Raw genomic sequence first — 19,873 nt, 5'->3', positions numbered from 1 at the left:
CTTTTTTAGCTGTTTTCTTATCACGAGTTAAGCACTACAGTCCCAAATTGGAGAAAAAATGGTCAGTGGTGTAAAAGGCCAATTAATGAAGTCAGGTTTGAAAGTGTAATTGTTGCCTTTTTTTGTTAGCATTCATTTTGTTAGATTATTTCAATTTATGCCTGTGTTTCTTTAACCACATTGAAGATCTGTATGAAAAACCTGCCATGCAAATTTTGCAAACTTTGCATCTTGCAGAGCTGCAAAAATACTTATATGTTTCTCAGCTCTTTTTAAAACTGCAGTTTTACATTGTAGGCCAAAGGCTCATCCCACTGGAGGTAAAGTAAGTTTTGCCTACTGTAAGTTCCAGATGTATCCCTCTCTGAAATAGAACAGCGGGAGCTAGATGCCTTTTCTTTTTAGAATAAATTTGTAACATATGATTAATCTTTGCAGAATGAGCGAGAGAGAATTCTTGAATACAAGAGGCAAGTGCAGAGTTTGGTGAATAAATCCAGGAAGATTGTGCAGCTGAAGCCACGTAACCCAGACTACCGAAGTAACAAGCCCATTATCCTCAAGGCTCTGTGTGACTACAAACAGGATCTGGTATTGTATCCCTTTTTGGCTGAGAATGAACATTGTGTAAGCTAGAACATTGCAAATTACTTAGTAAGCAGACCACTGAGCTGACCGGTGTAACCCCTTTATCTGCTTTTGGTCAGCTTGAATTTCTTTGACGGAAGAAGCTCTGCATTTCTTGCCACTATGAATAAACAAGTAGGTTCTTATTGGTGAATAAATCTAGTCAAAATTACTGTTATTAATCTATTAAATAGCTTTGATACTCATAGTTCAAATTAAAACATAAAAGTCTTATTGCTGATAAGACTGAAATTGTTGTACAGATGCTTCTGTGCATCCACACCTTTTTTTTTGGTGATTGCTCACCTTTCCAGTGCCTCTCTGGTGGACAATTCATCTAACAAAAGTGAGGAATATGCAGTTATTCATTGGTATTCCCATTTCTTTTCTGGATGGGCTATGAAATTAATTATGGTTTTTCTTCCTCCTCAGTACTGAAGCTGCTTGGGTTTATTTCTGGTTTTGTTTTTTTTCTTAATAATAAATTTAGATGTGCTTTCTGCTTATGCGCTTCTTCCTGCACCATGGCCACACCTGTGGCTGCCCGGTGTCAGGATTTCTGGCAGTTGGAGCTGGTGAATCTGGCTCTGCCACACTCACTCCCAGTCCCTTTGCAAATATGGATGCAGCACTGAATGTCCTCACGCCTTCAGCTCGCTGGCTGAAAGCCATGCATGGTTGCCTAGCTTACCAGGCCATGTGTCCACATTCAGTCTTTGTCAGGGCAAGCCCTAGGTCTGATGATCTGGCAGACTGGGGTTCTCTGGCTCACTCTTGGGCTTTTTTGGGTTTTCTTCACGTGTAAACCAGATTCAGGGAGAAGGGGTTTGATCTGTACTAATCTATTGCTCCAATATGAATCTGAGATACACACCCAGACCTGGCAGCTGGGAAGCGCTCCTGCTTCTGTGATCTAGGTGCACCTCCCTGTCTGGAGGTGCAGATCTGTCTCTCCTGGAAGCCCCACCTTAGTTAGCTAAGGAGAAACCCTGTTCTGCATCCCTTGCAGAAAACGGTGCGCAAAGGAGATGAGTGCATCCTGAAGGACAACAATGAGCGCAGCAAGTGGCTGGTGACCGGCCCTGGAGGAGTGGACATGCTGGTGCCATCTGTCAGCCTTATCATCCCACCCCCCAATCCACTGGCAGTGGATCTTGCTACCAAGTGAGTTGCTGCCTGAGTTTGGATGCTTGCCACTGGGGTTAGAGTTCACTCAAAATAGCAACCAGTCACAAAATATGTTCTATGCCTTGATCAGAGTGCACTCGCCCTGCCCCTAGAGGTGGGGAATTAAGGACTAGACCCTTGACTTGAGGAAACTAACTTCAGTGAAACTTGCTGGGATCTAGGTTGGGGCCTAGAAATGTTTAAAAGTTAATGTCTACACGGTTTTTCTCATCTGTACTAATGAAAGTCATGTATAAATTAATTTCCAAGATTTTTTCAAGTAGAGAACGAGCCTTAACACACTCCACATCTGGTGGATGTTTCTTGGGATATTTTGTAGCTGTGCTACAAGGACAGATGCATTTTGATAATGCTTTTTTTTCCTTCATGCCAGAATTGAGCAATACTATGAAGCTATTTTAGCTTTGTGGAACCAGCTGTATATCAACATGAAGAGCCTGGTGTCCTGGCATTACTGCATGATTGACATTGAGAAAATCAGAGCCATGACTATTGCCAAGGTAAGACACCAGCTGGCCTTGCCTGCACACCAGAGACATCCATGACCTGATGTCTACTGTCCCAAGCAGACCCTGCAGTATCCTGGGCAGATGTATGTTCTACAAAACACAGGCCTTCCTTTTGCTAGGTTGCAGAAAAACTTGCACATATGGAAGTTGTAATTTTATTAAAGGAGAAACAAAATGTTTTCCTACTCAAACAGATTAGCAGGAAGATTAGCTAAGGGACTTTATTACATACTTGCTGTATTAGCTCCCACTGTAAGAGGCATGGATAAACGGAATAAGAGGTAGAATTTCAAACTGCTGTTAAGATATGAAATGATGGAAACAAGGATAGGTTAACTCAGATGGTAGTCTTAGCACCATACTTTTAGAGGCAGCCTAGTTAGGATTTATTCTAAAGTGTGATTACTTTGGGTTTTTTATAGGTTTATTAGTTTGTTCCTTAATGATTAACTAGTCATAAAACTTCCCCAATTGCTTTTTTTTCTCCTTTTATTTCAAAACTCCCTTCTTCCTTATTTCAGCTGAAAACCATGCGTAAGGAAGATTACCAAAAAATAATAACTGACCTGGAGATCCATTATCAAGAATTCCTCAGAAACAGCCAAGGCTCAGAGATGTTTGGTGATGAAGACAAACGGAAGATCCAGACTCAGTTCACTGATGCTCAGAAGCACTACCAAACCTTGATCATACAACTGCCTAATCAAGCACGACCACCACAAACAGGTTTGTTGTCGTCCTGGCTTTTGTAGAGTTTGGATTGCTGGGGTTTCTTTGTTCCAGAGGTGGCCGGTTGTGCATTCTTTTATGTGAAAATGTTCTTTTCAACATATGAATAGGAATATGTTCAAGAACTGTTCTGCTATCTCCCAACATAACAAAACTGGCCATGCACAGGGGAGTGCATGGCTCCTTCCTTTGATGGGAGTCTGGGAATAGTGCTCTGAAATTCATGGAACCTGCTGGGAGAATGAGAAGGAGTTTAGTCCATCTGATAAATTTTCTAGTATTAGGAAGCCAAATCTGACTGCTGCATTTTAGGAAGCAAGTTTATATTTTTGTGAAGGAGAGATTTCATTCTCTGAAACAGCTGCCTAAGGCCCAGATCTTCCACCTGTTCTCAGTTCTACAGATCAGCTCAGTGCTTGGGTCACTTGGGCACTGCCTTGGCTTTCTACATTTTCCTGCTCAGCTCTCTGGCAGTCAATGCTTACCCAATCAATTGTACCATTTCAGTGGTCCCAACTGAGTGCTGTCCTGTGGGTTCCTCAAACACCATAATCGTTAATGAGAGAAACCGAGAGTATGAGAAGCAGGAGGCCTGGCTGCTGATGGAGCTTCAGAAACTTCGGCGTCAGATTGAAGCTGCTGAGATTCAGATGGTTCAAAGAGCTCCTCTTGGAGTGGATCAAGGGGCTATGCACGATTTTTCAGCCAGAATAAAGGATTTAGAGGTAACCATGGATGTTTGTCTTTAAGCATCTGTATGACTCTACGCTGCAGTTCTGTTTATGACCAGCTGGGAAAGACGCACATCCTGTGAAGAATAACCTCAGTCGGAGGCTAACCATAATGATTTGAATTAGAATTTACATTCCAAATAGAAAAAGTTGACTCTTGAATTTTAGAAATCAAATTCTGCCAGGCAAGGAATACAGAAGGACTGATGTTAGGTCACTCTGAGTTCATGTTATGCCTGATCCAAAGTAAAGCACCATTAAAATCCTTTACCAAGGACTTCACGTAACCGCCTACCTGTAAAGTGCTGTCTGTGGGATACAGACTGGATACACAAGACTATCCCTCTCCTAGCTGTTTAGATTTGTAGGAGAACATGGGGGGAAGTTTGGTACAAAAAGGTAACAGGTTTGGCATATGAGAAATTCGCATGGGGCAAGGAGGTAGCAAAGGTCTCAAGAGGAGAAGGACTTTATGGTCCTTCTGAGCTGAGTTTTGGAGTGCAGATGCGTAAAAACAGATATGACCTATTGTGGACAAAAAAGAAACTGCTCAATAGTGCTTGCATTGAAGAAAGCAAGTTCAGCCACTTCTTCAGTTCTCAATCAAGCTGGTTATGTATAAAGAGCAGGCTGCTTGGATAAGGAGTCCAATTCCATGTGAATATAGAATAGAATGATCATTCAGCCAACCAAAAATGTGTAAACCAGGCATTCTTTTTTTTTTTAGGGTGTGCAGAACGACTCTCAAATAATGGCTGAAACCCTCAATAAGCATAAGGACTTGCTGCCTAACTTCAGAGGCTGTGAGAAGTATGTGTACTTGCAATCAGAGATAAATGCCCTCTTTCAAAAACTGGAAAATATTAATGGTGTTTCTGCTGGCTACTTAGACAGGTAAGTAAATTGAGGTTTTTGCAATAAATATTCACTTTCTCCCATAATTCATAGTCCAGAAAAAGGTTGCCTTTTTTTACCAGCAGTGTAAAATTACACCTTTTTCTCTGCAAATTGTGTTCATGTTGATAGAAACAGACACATGAATTTCTTCTCTTTTCTGGAGCACTTTAAAAAAGAAGGTGAGAAGCGTGGGTATCACAGAAATTTCTTGTTTATCTATTCTCTTTAGCCAATCATCTGCAATTAATTAAAAATATCACTGTTTCTTCCTTAGTCCATAATGGACTTGTCTTGTGTCATTTATTCTAGCTTGAATGCACTGAGATGTCTGCTCCAGGTTATTCTGCAAACAGAAGATGTGATCAGAGTTTTTGAAGTCAGACTATCTGAAGAAGAGACTGTTCCTTTGGATCTTGATAAAGTGGAGGCTTATCGGGCTTGTCTGAAGGTGAGGGGCCAAAACCCAAGGACGCACCAAAACAAAATTCCAGTACCTGCCAGCACTGATCTGTTGAGCTGGGAGAAAAACCCTTCCAAAACCACAGGAGATAGAAATGCTGATCCTGTTGTATTTTATATATAAACATACAATGTTTTGTAAATCAGGCACATTCTTGCTGGCTGGTCCAGGGAAGGGATTTTCCTGCTCTGCACTGGTGCAGCCTCCCCTTGAGTCCTGTGCTCAGTTTTGGGTGCCACAAGATAAAAAAATATATTAAGTTATTAGATAGTGTCCAAAGGAGGGCTGTGAGGATGGTGAAGGGATTGGAGGAAGCTGTATGAGGAGTGCCTGAGGTCGCTTGGTCTGTTTGGCCTGGAAAAGAAAAGACTGAGGGGAGATCTCATTGCAGTCTACAGCTCCTTCAAAAGGGGAAGAGGAGGGGCAGACTTTGATCTCTTCTCTGTGGTGACCAGTGGCAGGACCCAAGGGAACAGGAAGGAGCTGTGTTAGGGGAAGTTTAGGTTGGATATCAGGAAAAAGTTCTTCATCCAGAGGTGGGCTGGGCACTGGAACAGGCTCCCCAGGGAAGTGGTCACAGCACCAAGCCTGACAAAGTTAAAGAAGCATTTGGACAATGCTCTCAGGCATGTAGTGTGACTCTTGGGGTGTCCTGTGAAAGGCCAGGAGTTGGATTCAATGATCCTTGTGGGTAATTTCCAACTCAGGAAACTCTGATTCTTTGAAATTATTGGAAGTAACATACAGGTTATTACTTCTTCCACCCCCTGGTTGTTGCTGCCCCCAGAGCAAGGGCAGCTGCTTGGAAGGTTTCTGTAGCTCTCATTTAACATGGCAAAAAGGTAACTGGGTTGTGCTCCATTTGCACCACCTACACACTTTTTCCCTACTGAGGGTAAGAACAGAAAATAATGAAAGAGTTCTTGTTCTCCCAAATGCATTCAGGGCACATCCACAGATAAAGGTGGATAAAAGACTGGATCTGCAAGACAACTTTGTGCTCAGCAAAGCAGTTATTTCCCTTTTCCCCTTGTACGGGCTGAATACTTTTCACTCTAAGATTTGACATAGACTCTGTAGCAAAACCAGGACGCTCAATAACACTCAAATTTACTTGCTACACCTAGAGGACAACAAGGGCAATTAACAAGCCTATATGCAAGAAAGGAGATACTGCCTTCAAATCTACATTCTCTAGTGATAAACACAGATAATAGTGTACAGAAATGGGTTACAGAGACCTTCCATGCAGCTGGGAGTTGTTCTTTGCTGGAGTAAATTTGAGCAACACAAAAAAAACCAAACAACCAAAAAGCTTGAGCATATCACTGAAGGCTGTAGCCATCCCTGTGACTGGGGGCTGCAAGGCAGACCACTGCCTGTGCTGTATATTCCATTTGGTGATGCCCACAGTATGCAGATATGTGTAGCTAAACAAGTGTGTGTGTGTGAAGAAACATCTCCATGGAAGATGTTTACAAAATAAAACAACAACAAAAAAATCTGGGCAGATATTTAGGTGTTTAAAAACTGGATATGTCACTCCTGAGACTTGATTCCACAGCTGTTGCAAGTGCAGGAATCTTTTATACTTCAGTGAAATTTTCTAGTCAGTTGTTTCTAGGAACAAGCAAGGCTCTTGTTCTGCTCTGGTAACTGCTCTGCAGAGTTCTGAGAAACTGAAATGTTGGCTTCAGAATATAATAGCAGAGGGCTTTGGTTTAGCAAATTATTAGTCTAACTTTAAACACATTTTTAAGCTGAGCTGTTTACCAAAATAGATGTTTCACTTTAAATAGTTTAAGTCCAGCTCACATCGCTATACCTACCTTACTCAGTTAAAAACAGCATCTTTAGATCCCAACATACTGCGCATGCTGTTAAATTTGTTAAGTATCAGTATCTTTTCAAGAATAAATTAAATGACAACATTTTGGTTTTTTCTCCAGAAAATGAAAGCAGACCTAAATATGAAGAAGTCATTACTGAACACCTTGGAAAATGAGCTGCAGAGAACACTTCAGATTCACTCACAGTCTTGCCAGTCATACACCCTGTATGACATGGACATTGGAAAGTACTGTGACAAAGTTGCCCAGCTAATAGACCGCTGGCAGAGGGCTGATAAGCAGATAGATAACAGGTTTGTTCATGTTTTCAGAGTGTTTTCCTTATTGCTGTTGCTACCAAGATCATCTTAGCAGTGAATTCTAAAAGACCTGATGTGCACTAATCTTTGCTTCCAAAGGACAAATGGTGACTTCAGGGCAATAAGACTTGAGCTATTGTGAATAGGTTGAACATACTTCAAAAGGAATTGTGTAAGACCAAGCAGAAAAATGTAGTTAGCCATGCAAATGTCTAACCTATATGCTAAAGAGTTGTTCCAAATTTTTTTTTAATTCTTGCTAATGTTCTTGGATTAAGTACTTCCAGTCAACATTTTCCCCCTCAAAAAAGCAACCATGCTTATTCGTCAACACCCTATAGTTTAGGGTTAAAAAAGTAACACTAAGGATTAAGTAACAAAATCGAACCTTGAATCTGAATCATGAACAGAAGGCATATTCTGATTGTTTGAGGGGGAGAGGTGGAAGTTGAGGTATGGCTTGTTTTATTTTGTTTTATTTTGTTTTTATCTGAGGACAAAATGTAGTCCTAACTGATTGCTGGTTCTTCAGTGGAAATTGAGAACAAGAGTACTGAAATCAGCAAACTTGATTTTTATCACTGCAAGTTTTATTTATTCCTCACTTTGACAAGAAGGCCGAACCTCTGTGTATGACAGAGTTACTCAAAAGTGAGGTATTAAAACCCCATATTGGGTGACTAATAACTAGTACAATTCTCATTTATTTAAAATTTTTGTTCAGAATCTCCTTTTCAGAGCTTCCCATAGTTTTACGTAAGTTTATTTGTGTCTTATTTCTGAAAACTGTGTAAAGAGAGAGAAAGAGAATGCACTTTCCATTTTGACAGGTTTTTCCCTTTTTTTCACTAGGTCATGGGATTTAGAAAGGCAGATCAAACAGCTGAAAACCTACCGAGATCTCTACCAGGCTCTTAGCAAGTGGATCTGTGATGCCAAGCGCCGGCAGGATGCTATTGAGTCCATGAAGCTGTGTGATTCCAACACTATCATGAGATACCTGCATGATCAGAAGGTATGCAGCACCCGAATGAGTTGTCTTCAGCTATTTGGATTTAAATTGTTTTGCTATACAGAAAATATCAGTATCAACGCAGTCTGCAACACAGTGGCCTGTTTTGAATTATAAAGTATGCAAGCTACCAAAAAACACCACATATGTAGAAAGCAGGAGGGAGGAAATATTATTGTCCTCATTACTTTCTGTCAGCACTGCAACAGATTATGAGCAAGACTGTGTTTGGCTCCTACACATTCACTGACACTTTTACACATCAGCTTTGAATTAATTCCAGGGACTGTAAGATGGTGCAACTTATGGGACAAATTACAGCACAAAAATAAAAATCAAGTAAATACATCTAAGCTAAAGTCAAGGAACTTTGCCTTCCCAGCTCTGGGGGTTTTTCAGTTGCTGAGTGTTCTCTCTGAGAAAAACCTTCTCATGCCCAAAGAGCTTGCTGTTGTAAAAACTGCCCAGGTACAGGTCGTTTCAGGCCTCAGCCTCAGGGGCTGCAGTAGTCTGCTGCAGGTTCTTTCTGATGGAGGCAGCGTGTACAGGAGGAAATACTGGTAAATCTTGCAGGAGTGTTTCATGGCTCACTTTTCTCTTGGCAGAACTTGCACAGTGAAATCTGTGGGAAGCGAGACAAAGTTGAGGAGCTTCTCAAGCATGCAGATCAGTGCTCAGCTGCAATTAAGGTACTTGGATCTCAGCATTTTTGTGGGGTGTGGTTTTTCATGGTCAGGCACATCCTATTGTCTCTGCTCTGCTGACGGGTTAAAAGTCAACTCCCTGATGCGTGTGTACAGAAATTGCTGGGGTGAAGTACTCCTGAGTACAAAACACAATGAAAGCAATTTGTGTACTTGCCACCTGAAGACTATGGGATCATGCAGCAGATGCCAGTGAGAGCCTCTCTTCAGGTGAATCAAAGCCTCCTTCTAGCCAGACCAAAATTTCCAGTTCATGTATTAAAAAACATAAGGAAGTCGAGAACAGATTGGTGCTTAACAAATTAGGTCTGATTAGGATCTAATCTAGGAGGCAAGACAAATGCAGATTAGCAGGAGGAATGGTGTGCAATAGCCATGAAAATCAATAACATACAGAGGGAATGGTTTTGTGGTCCTTGAATTTTTATGTCACCTTTCTATTCATGCTTTCTCCAGCTCAATCTTACTCTGTGACAAAGATTTTGCTATATATGTGACATGGCATATGTGATACAAAAGAGCTGCAGAGACTGTTATTTGTGATGAAGTTTTGGTGGATAACAGTACTTAGACCAGTTACTCCCATGAAACTGAATCTTTTTTATCTCCATGTAGCCCTCAACTTACAGAAACAGTTGTCTTCTTGTTTCTGTAAAATGTTTTTCCTCTTTTTCCCTTGTCATTCTGCCCCATGAATCTCCACAGGGGTACCTAAACTGATGAGCTTCTGTTTATGACAGAGGATCATCTCTACATGGTCAGAAATATAATCAAGGGGAAAATGTAGCTTTTCATTAAGGAAACAAAGCCAAATAACCCCAAAAACTTGCATTTTCTGAAATAGTTTCACCGAGAATTCTTTGGCAGTTTTTAAATGGGTTGTTGTCTTGTTTTTCAGGATTATGAACTACAGGTTGCTTCCTACAGTTCGGGATTAGAAACATTGCTCAACATACCTATCAAGAAGAGTGTGGTTCAGTCTCCTGCAGTCCTAATTCTACAAGAGGTACCTTTCTTTCCTCCCTTTCAATCTTCTGAATGCATTTGTTTGTCTGTGTGAGCCCTTGTTGAGTCATACCCAGCTGTGTTCTAACACTTAGCACTGTCACTGGTAATGTGCACTAAGCACGTAAGCAAAAAGAATTAGTGCAGAATAGTCATTGTGCTGTAAAATCAGACCTGGGCTTGTTCAGACATTAGATTAGCCCTCAGGAATTTATCTCATTCCTATGCAGTGTCCACTGCATACATACTGTGAGAAAGGTAGATTCTTGCCCCAAGTGGTTTAGTCACTTTCAGCCAGGGAATTAACTGCTATTAAAAATTTATCTTGGATTACTTGTGACTGTCAGACAGGAAGAGCAGGATGAACCAGGGGATGAAGGCTTGAATATCACATCAGCAGTGGGGGGCAAACAATCCTGAAAAACCAAAAAATATGTGGATTTTTTGTAAGGAAGAATTCATACTTTTGGCGTCCTCAGAATGTCATGTGAATTTGTGAGGAGGAGAATCTGCTTTTTACCTTGTTGAGTGATGTGTTTGCTCAAGTAGATTGGAATTCTTTAAGTGGTCTGGACATAGGTATGTTCATGTCTAACTCTACTACAAGCTGCTAACAATCCTGTTTCTTTTCAAGGCTAATGAGGCTCAGTCCCGCTATATAGAGCTTCTTACAAGATCAGGAGATTATTACAGATTCTTGAGTGAAATGTTAAAGAGCATGGAGGATCTGAAGGTATTCCAAATCTTTTATTTTCTCTAGCTTTCATTTTTATCACAGATTAGAAAACTATCACTAACCAGATGCAGGAAGTACAGTATAAAATAGCTCACAAAACTATATCCAGAACTCAGAGGTGTCCTACAAAGGAGGCATATCAGCACAAAAGAGGCATATCATGCATCTTTTGTGAAAAAGTACAGTGTTTTACAAATGGACCTCCAAGGTGGTGTGTGAAGTGAGGTAGAGAACTGGTCTCCTTGGTAAATAAGGAGGTGTTCATCAAGGCACATGAGCGATCCTTCCCTACCCATCCCAGCCTTGACCTCAGTGACAGCACAGATACCTCAGTGCTGAAAACTTGCTCCTCATGGTTGAGGGCACCTCATTTTAGATGATATCCTAAAGTGTTTCGAAAGAAGCAGCTCTGATTTGATACAGCTCAGTGAAACAGGGATGCCCGTTAAAGAAGTTGCATGTATGGAATGTGATTTTCACCTGTTTGAAAAGTGGGGAGGTTCTAAAGGTGACTGTTCCATACTTCCCTGGCGAACTTCTGCTAGACCACATTTTACTATCAGTAATGCACCTCCCTCCCCCTATCAAGTATCTTTGCCCCTCTGATAGTCATTATATGCCGATTTCTGAATAAGGTTTTTATATAAATAAAGATTCCAGAATCTGTCCTGATGACATTAAATAAGAAAAGGAAGTTTAGATGTCATTGAGGTAGTGAAAAAAATAATTTTTAAGTTGTCAGTGTTACAATGTATATTTTATTGCATGTGATGATTTTGAAACAGTTGTCAAAATATTTATGGGAGTTTTTCAGTTTGTTTTTCTGCTATCATGTTGCAGATGAAAAACACCAAAATTGAGCTCCTGGAAGAGGAACTCAGACTTGCTAGGGATTCAAATTCAGAGACAAGCAACAAACATAAATTCCTGGAGCAAAATCTGCAGAAGTACCAGATGGACATTTCTCAGCTCAAGGCAAAGCTGATGAGTTTGGAGGAAATGAAAAGACAAGCTGAAATGGATGGAAATTCTGCTAAGCAAAACCTAGACAAATGCTATGCCCAAATAAAGGATCTAAATGACAGAATAACCAGGTTGACTTACGAGACTGAAGATGAGAAAAGGAAAAGGAAGTTGCTGGAGGATAGATATGAGCAGCAGAAGAATGACTATGACCAACTGCAAAAAACAAGGCAAAATGAGAAAGACAGCCTTGGTTGGCAGAAGTTAGAGTCTGAGAAGGTCATCAAGGAGAAGGAGTACGAGATAGAAAGATTAAGGGTTCTTCTTCAGGACGAAGGCACACGGAAGAGGGAGTATGAAAATGAGCTGGCTAAGGTAAGAAACCAGTTTAGCGAGGAGATGAGTAATTTAAAGAACAAGTATGAAACAGAAATTAATATTAAGAAGACAACAATCCAGCAGATAGCTGCACAAAAAGATGATGATGCAAAAGGCCTCAGAGCCCAGGTTGACAGACTGACAAGAGAGAACAGAGACCTTAAGGATGAGATCGTGAGGCTGAACGATGCCATTCTGCAAACAACAGACCAGCGGCGGAGGGCAGAGGAAGATGCTCTCCAGCAGAAGGCTTGCAGTTCTGAGGTGTCACAGCAGAAGCACCAGTTAGAGCTGGAGCTGAAACAGATCATTCAGCTTCGTGGGGAAGACAACTCAAGATACAAGCAGGCTCTTGAGGAGGCTGCCTCAACTATTCAGGATAAAACTAAGGAGCTAGAAAGGCTAAAGCTTCAGCTTCAGGAAGAGGCTAAAAGCCGATGGGAACTTGAAAATGAATTGGCTAAGGTAAGAAACAGTTATGATGAGGAAATTATTAGTTTAAAGAACAAATATGAAACTGAGATTAATATCACAAAGAACACAATTCACCAGGTCACCATGCAAAAGGAAGAGGAGACAAATAATTATAGAACACAGCTTGATAATGCCATGAGAGAAAATAGGAATTTGTGTGAGGAAATTAGGAGACTGAAGAATACGATAAGTCAGACAACAGATAATCTACGGAAAATAGAAGAGAATGCTCAGCAGCAGAAGGCAGCTGGCTCAGAGCTTTCTCAGAAGAAACAGCAGCTGGAGATTGAGCTAAAACAAGTTATTCAGAGACACTCTGATGAAAGCATGCGGTACAAACAGTCACTTGATGATGCTTCTAAAACCATTAAGGAAAGAAACAAAGAGATTGAAAGGCTGAGAAAGTTGTTGGATGTAGAAACAAGTCAGAGGAAAGAAGTGGAGGATGAGAACAATCAGTTGAAAAGAGTCCAGTTCGACCTGCAGAAAGCAAACACGAGTGCGACTGAGACAATTAACAAGCTGAGGATCCAAGAGCAGGAACTGGCCAGACTGAAAATTGACTATGAAAGAGTTTCACAAGAGAAAAAAGGCAGGGATCAAGAAAGTGCAAAGTTCCAGAGCACTGTAAAAGACTTGCAGATCCAGAAACATAAGCTGGAGGAGGAGCTTTGCAGACAGAACAAAAATTTAATGGAGGAAACGTCCAGGAGGAAAAAACTGGAGGAGGAAATAGAAGGCATGAGGAGATCTCTGAGAGACCAATCGGTTAAAATAACTAATCTCACACAGCAGATAGAGGAAGTATCTATTGTAAAGAAGAGGAATGAAGATGACCTTAGACACCAAAGAGAAGTATTAGATGGTCATGTGAGAGAGAAGCAAAGATACATGGAGGAGTTAAGAAAATGCACATCTGATATTGAGACTTTACGTCGTCAGTTGGTCCAAGAACAGGAGCAATTAAAACAGGCTCACCTACGATATGAGCACTTACAGAAAACCTCTGAGGAAAAAAGCAAAGCCTTGAATGAGTGCAAAATAGAGATTGAAAGGCTTCAGTCTCTCACCGAGAACCTTACCAAGGAACACTTGTTACTGGAGGAGGAGCTGCGAAATGTTAGATTGGAGTACGATGACCTCAGAATGGTCAGAAATGAAGTTGATGAGAAAAATGCCACCATTGCTGAACTAAAGAATCAGCTTCAGATGAGCAGCAAGCAAACCCTGGAACTTCAGGGGTTGCTTAATGATTTACAGAAAGAAAGGGAAAAATTGAGACAGGAAATTGAAAAATTCCAAAAGCAAGCTCTAGAGGTATTCACACATATTTTGATCCCAGCTTTACTGTTTCTCAAATATATAATTAATTGCAGTGTCAATTTGAACAAATTAATTCACTCTTTGCTGTTTGAAGTCACTGTACTTGTGACTAACATTCCCTTTATGACCCTTCCTCATGGTTAAGTTTTAAAGAAAAATGCCAGGATTTGGCCACTTCCTTAACCTCTTTGCTCCCTGGAAACTCTTCTAGGGAGCCATAAGCTTTCATCACCTAGGAGAGCTTTGTTCTCAGGCCTTGCCCCAGAAGAAATCTGTGTTCTGTGCCAGTGTCCAGCAAACTATCCTAGGGAAAAATGGGAGCATGTGGAGTACCACTGTGCTTTAACAGTTCCCTGCTGGCTGTGTGCTTCGCAGGCTGTTTCAGCCAGGATGGGTTAGAGCCATCCTTTGAGGCTGACCTGAGTACTGTCACAAACTAAACTGGCTAAAAACCCCAGAACCAGCAAGCTGTCAAGGTGCTGATTAGCTGGGTAAGATGTTAACTCCAAGTGAGGATTAAGAGTCATGTTGTCAGCTGTGCCTAAGGTACGAAAAGCCTATCTTTCTTGGACTGTTTTGGGGACTTATGTTCCTAAGTCACTAAGTGCATTTGCAAATTTTACTATTGGCCCTTACTTCTTAAACTTTAGGTGACAACATAAACAAGTCAAAGAAAACATTTTTTAGTATTTTGTTATTCTGCTTGGTTTCTTGTACAAAGAGCTACTCTTTAAATATATAGAAGTGAGCACTTGTGAAAATGTATTTTTTTCCTAAACTTGTCCCTTATATTTCTTTTCTCATATCCTTTATTCAGTTTTTCTTTCCTTTATTCTAAAAATCCTAATGCTGATATAAAAAAAAATACTAACATTTAGGATTATATAACACCCGTGAATATATATATATTTATACGTATATACATATATATATAGACATATATATGCATGTATTACAAGTAGATAAACTTGTATTCAGTTTAATATGCATGCAAACATGCATGCTTGTGGGTGTTTGTGCATATGAACACATACATGAAGACACTGCATGAATTAGAATGGAAGGCAAAGCAGGTAAAATTGTTTGGAGTGACATGTGAAACTAACAGGAAAGCAAAAATTGAGTCATATGTTTCCTTTTATCCATGTATGACCAGTCCTTAGCTGATACAAATTGCCCTGCTGCTGAGCATCAGGCTATTTATGAGTCTCAAATGCTCTGTGTATTTGTCAGTGTACTGTGAGAAGTATCAAAAAGTTTCAGAGAACTAAATCAGCTGAAGGTCGAGACTGTGGGTAACAGATTGAAGTCTCTTGAGTCTCTGGCAGTACTGAAGACACTGTAAGTGAAGGGATAATGTACCTTCTCTGGTTTATGTGTTCCATAATCTTGGGTAAGGCGCTGCTGTCACTAGAATGTTTTCCAGTGGGAGTTTGCTGCAGGTTAAATGACAGGCTGGAGAGCATTGTAGACAGAGGGCATAACTGACCAGCACAAACTCTAACCATCCTTTCTTGCTTTATTTCTCCTCCACAATTGTAGGCATCCAGTAGGATTCAAGAATCCAAAAATCAGTGTAGTCAGATTATGCAAGAAAGAGAAACCCTGCTGATTAAAATGAGTGCTTTGGAGCAAGACAAAGCCAGACTGCAGAGATTAGAAGAGGAGCTGAACCGTTTGAAAGTTACCCTGGAGTCAGAATCACGTTTGAAGCAACGCCTGGAAAGTGAGAAGCAACAAATTCTGAATGATCTCAATCAGTGGAAGAGCCAGCACTCCCGAACAGAGGAATCCATAAGGAAGATCCAGTGTGAGAGGGAGAAGAGTGAGAGGGAGAAGAGCAGCCTGAGGAGTGAGATTGAAAGGCTGCAGATGGAAATCAAACGGATTGAGGAGAGATACCGGTGCAGACTGGAAGAGACCGCTGTCAAAAACCAGTCAGAGCTGGAGTCGGAGCGTCTCAGGCTGCAAAGAGAGATTGAGAAGCTCAAGCAGCGCCCATATGGGGCTCACAGATCCACACAGACCGAGGAAGACTTCTGTATCGATGCCTCCAAGCTGGTGTTCAGTGGGCTGCGGAAGAAGATCACAGCCATGCAGCTGTATGAGTGCCAGCTGATAGACAAACTCACTCTGGATAAACTGCTGAAGGGGCAGAGGTCGGTGGAAGAGGTCGCGGCTGACATTGAACCCTACCTCAAAGGGGCAGGTGCCATTGCAGGGGTGTCCCTTTCGCCCAGACAGAAGTACTCTTTTGTTGAGGCCAAACGGAACCAGCTGCTAACAGCAGAAAACGCAGTCCTGCTCCTAGAAGCCCAGGCAGCAACAGGAGGTGTGATAGACCCACACCGAAATGAGATATTAACAGTGGACAGTGCTATCGCCAGGGATCTGATTGACTTCGATGACAGAGAGCAGATCTATACAGCAGAAAAGGCTATTACAGGATTTAAGGATCCTTTCTCAGGCAAAACTGTGCCAGTATCTGAAGCCATCAAGAAAAATTTGGTTGACAGAGAAACTGGAATTCGTCTGCTTGAAGCCCAGCTGGCTGTAGGAGGGATAGTTGATCCTGTCAACAGTGTTTTCCTACCCAAAGAGATAGCTTTATCTCGTGGGTTGATTGACAAAGACCTGTACAGGATGCTAAACAACTGCCAAGGCAGTACAAAGAACTTCATTGATCCCACCACCAAAAAGGCAGTCACTTACATGCAGCTGAAGGAAAAATGCAGGATTGAACCACACACTGGCCTGCTGCTCCTTCCAGTGCAGAAGAGGAGTATGTCATTCCAAGGGATCAGGCAGCCTGTCTCAGCAGATGCACTGCTTGAGGCTGGAATCATTAAGGAATCAACAAGGAATGATTTGGAAAGAGGTGCAATTACAGTGGAAGAAGTGAGTGAGAGGATTATTGATTTCCTTCAAGGCTCTAGCTGTATTGCTGGTATCTACAATGAGGCTACTAAAGAGAAACTTGGCATTTACCAGGCTATGAAAATAGGTTTGGTTAGGCCAGGAACAGCCCTTGAACTCCTAGAAGCCCAGGCAGCCACAGGATTCATAGTGGATCCTGTCAGCAATGTGAGGCTGCCTGTTGAGGAAGCCTACAAAAGAGGCCTTGTTGGAATTGAATTTAAAGAGAAACTTCTCTCTGCTGAAAGAGCTGTCACTGGGTACAAAGACCCAGAAACTGGAAACATCATTTCTCTGTTCCAAGCAATGAACAAAGAGCTCATAGAGAGAGGCCACGGCATTCGTCTGCTGGAGGCACAGATTGCTACTGGTGGGATCATTGACCCCAAAGAGAGCTACCGCTTGCCAGTAGAGACAGCCTACAAGCGTGGCTACTTCAATGAGGAGCTCAACCAGATCCTCAGTGATCCAAGTGATGACACCAAAGGGTTCTTTGATCCCAACACTGAGGAAAACTTGACCTACCTGCAGCTGAAAGAAAGATGCATAAAGGATGATGCAACAGGGCTCTGCCTTCTGCCCCTGAGAGAGAAGAAGAAGATGGTGCACACCTCACAGAAGAACACCCTTAGGAAGCGCAGGGTGGTCATTGTAGATCCAGAAACCAACCGGGAGATGTCCGTTCAGGAGGCGTACAGCAAAGGCCTCATAGATTATGACACCTACACAGAGCTAGCTGAACAGGAGTGTGAGTGGGAAGAAATAACTATCACAGGATCAGATGGCAGCAGTAGAGTCGTCCTTGTGGACAGAAAAACAGGCAGCCAGTACGACATCCAAGACGCCATTGATAAAGGCCTGGTGGAGAGGAAGTTTTTTGACCAGTACCGTTCTGGCAGCTTGAGCCTGACCCAGTTTGCAGACATGATTTCCTGCCGTAATGGCACTGACGAGGTGTTCCGGCATGAGTCAGTGACTCGGTCTCCCACCGTGCTGAGTGTTAGGAGCTCTTCTTCAGTGATCAGGAGTGGTTCTTTCTCAGAGACCCCAGATGAGTGCAGTCCTATTGCAGCCATTTTTGACACGGAAAACTTGGAGAAAATCTCCATTTCAGAAGCCATACAGAGGGGCATCGTGGATAGCATCACTGGGCAGCGGTTACTTGAAGCCCAGGCCTGCACCGGCGGCATAATCTGCCCTACCACTGGCCAGAGGCTTTCACTCCAGGAAGCCACTAGCCAAGGCATCATCGATCAGGATATGGCCACACGTCTGAAACCAGCCCAGAAGGCCTTCATAGGGTTCGAAGGCATAAAGGGCGGACGCAAGAGGATGTCAGCAGCTGAAGCAGTGAAGGAGAAATGGCTGCCTTATGAGGCTGGGCAGAGGTTCCTTGAATTCCAGTACCTCACTGGAGGTCTTGTGGACCCGGAAGTGCGTGGAAGAATAACTACTGAAGAAGCCATTAGGAATGGATTGATTGACGGCCGCGCTTCCCAGAAATTACAAGACACCAACAGCTATCCCAAAATTCTGACCTGCCCCAAGACCAAGCTGAAAATATCCTACAAAGATGCAATGAACCGGTCAATGGTGGAAGACATCACCGGGCTTAAACTGTTGGAAGCAGCCTCTGTTTCCTCTAAAGGCATATCCAGTCCCTACAATGTCTCCTCGGCACCTGGCTCTCGCTCTGGCTCTCGCTCTGGCTCGCGTTCAGGCTCACGCAGTGGGTCTAGGAGAGGAAGCTTTGATGCCTCAGCAAGCTCTTCATATTCTTACTCATACTCAGCCTTCAGCAGTGGGTCTATTGGGCGCTAATAACAAGTGAGGGAATGTGTCTGCATTTTATTATCATTTAGATTATCCTATATTCCATTTACTAAAAGAAAAAAAAAACCAACAAAGTAACTCAAAGCAAAGCCTTGAAGTCTTTTCTGGGTGTGTTACACTTTTCCTCTGAAAAAGCTGTAAAATGTTTGGATGCAAACTTATAGAATATAGATTAGGGAATGCAAAAGTACTATTTGTGAATTTTGAGTTTCAGTTCCCATTTCCTTTTAGTCATAGGATTTTAATAGGTCTCTGTATATTTTAAGTACTGTGTCATGTGCCTTCTCTCGTTATCCGTTACTATCAACCTATAAGGTGATAACTGAGGTTTGAAAGTCTTGCAGTAGTTAACTTTTTATCCACATAGACCTTTTTCAATTTGCTATTATAAAAAAAAAATATATTAACAATACGGACAGAAAACGCCCTTAGTACTGGTTTAGAATCTATACCGTAAACATGAAACTGTCTTTCAGATGCTCTACTCCTTTATGTTTGGCTAGTCATTTTCTGAAGTATAACTTGGTGGATGTAAAGGGCTATTACTAGGCTGGGCTTTTGTTTTACTGTTAACCCATATACAATTTTCTACTGTTTTGCTTTATTTCCCTGTAACAAAGAAAAAAGAATCTAACTGTACCATGCCAGCTATTCTGGACAATAAACTTCTGAAGTTTTAAAATGTTTGGTGTGTACTTAATAATTTTATCTGTGGACATTCTTGGAAGTGCAAGTTAGAGAAATAACCATTTTTAAAAGAAGCAGATAGTACCTTTGTTGTAGAAAGTGCACAGGCAAGTTACATTTCATGATGCTGGGCCATCACTTTTATGAATGAGGACTTCTAATTCTGATTTTTCAGTAAGAAAATTAAGGTAGCATCAATAATGGAAACTATGCCCCAGAAGCAGAATGCCTGTTTGCACACTTGTTTATAGAGTTGATGATGATAACAGGGAGCATATTTTTTCTGCTTGTAATCCAGCTCACTGTCTCTGCAGCTACAAGGCACTGAGTCAGATTCTCCCTTACACATCCATGCAAGTTTGGACAGTGAGCAAAACAAAAAACTGTCCGGCTTACCTGGCCAACTGTGGCACAGGAACATATTTCAAAACCTGAACAATTGCCTCTTGTGATATCCTTTTGCCTCTTCTGTTGGCTCCTGAAAGCCTAGCTTGAGAGAACCGCGGTAGTGTAGAAGTGCTTGCATGATACCTTGCTGTCATCAGTTTTATG

General features: G+C 41.7%; 1 protein-coding gene across 3 annotated transcripts in view; it reads left to right on the top strand.

The window, feature by feature from the left end:
- DSP (desmoplakin) overlaps positions 1-19,287 on the top strand; it is a 39,246-nt gene extending 19,959 nt beyond the window's left edge. The window contains exons 11-24 of one of the 3 annotated variants that reach the window (XM_030971101.1): positions 439-591; positions 1,637-1,791; positions 2,189-2,315; positions 2,846-3,050; positions 3,561-3,778; positions 4,512-4,678; positions 4,991-5,129; positions 7,091-7,284; positions 8,143-8,305; positions 8,908-8,991; positions 9,905-10,012; positions 10,646-10,744; positions 11,588-12,085; positions 15,428-19,287. In XM_030971101.1, coding sequence (XP_030826961.1) covers positions 439-591; positions 1,637-1,791; positions 2,189-2,315; positions 2,846-3,050; positions 3,561-3,778; positions 4,512-4,678; positions 4,991-5,129; positions 7,091-7,284; positions 8,143-8,305; positions 8,908-8,991; positions 9,905-10,012; positions 10,646-10,744; positions 11,588-12,085; positions 15,428-18,622 — 5,505 coding nt within the window. In that variant the 3' untranslated portion in view covers positions 18,623-19,287. Of the gene's footprint in view, positions 1-438; positions 592-1,636; positions 1,792-2,188; positions 2,316-2,845; positions 3,051-3,560; positions 3,779-4,511; positions 4,679-4,990; positions 5,130-7,090; positions 7,285-8,142; positions 8,306-8,907; positions 8,992-9,904; positions 10,013-10,645; positions 10,745-11,587; positions 13,880-15,427 lie in introns of all 3 variants that reach the window. The other 2 variants (XM_030971098.1, XM_030971100.1) reach the window with 2 other exon arrangements.
- The last annotated feature ends 586 nt before the right edge of the window (positions 19,288-19,873 follow it).

Source organism: Camarhynchus parvulus, chromosome 2 (assembly GCF_901933205.1).
Source record: "Camarhynchus parvulus chromosome 2, STF_HiC, whole genome shotgun sequence".
Taxonomy (NCBI): Eukaryota; Metazoa; Chordata; class Aves; order Passeriformes; family Thraupidae; genus Camarhynchus; species Camarhynchus parvulus.
Note: the sequence above shows the minus strand (reverse complement) of the source record. Positions and strands in the feature narration are given on the sequence as shown.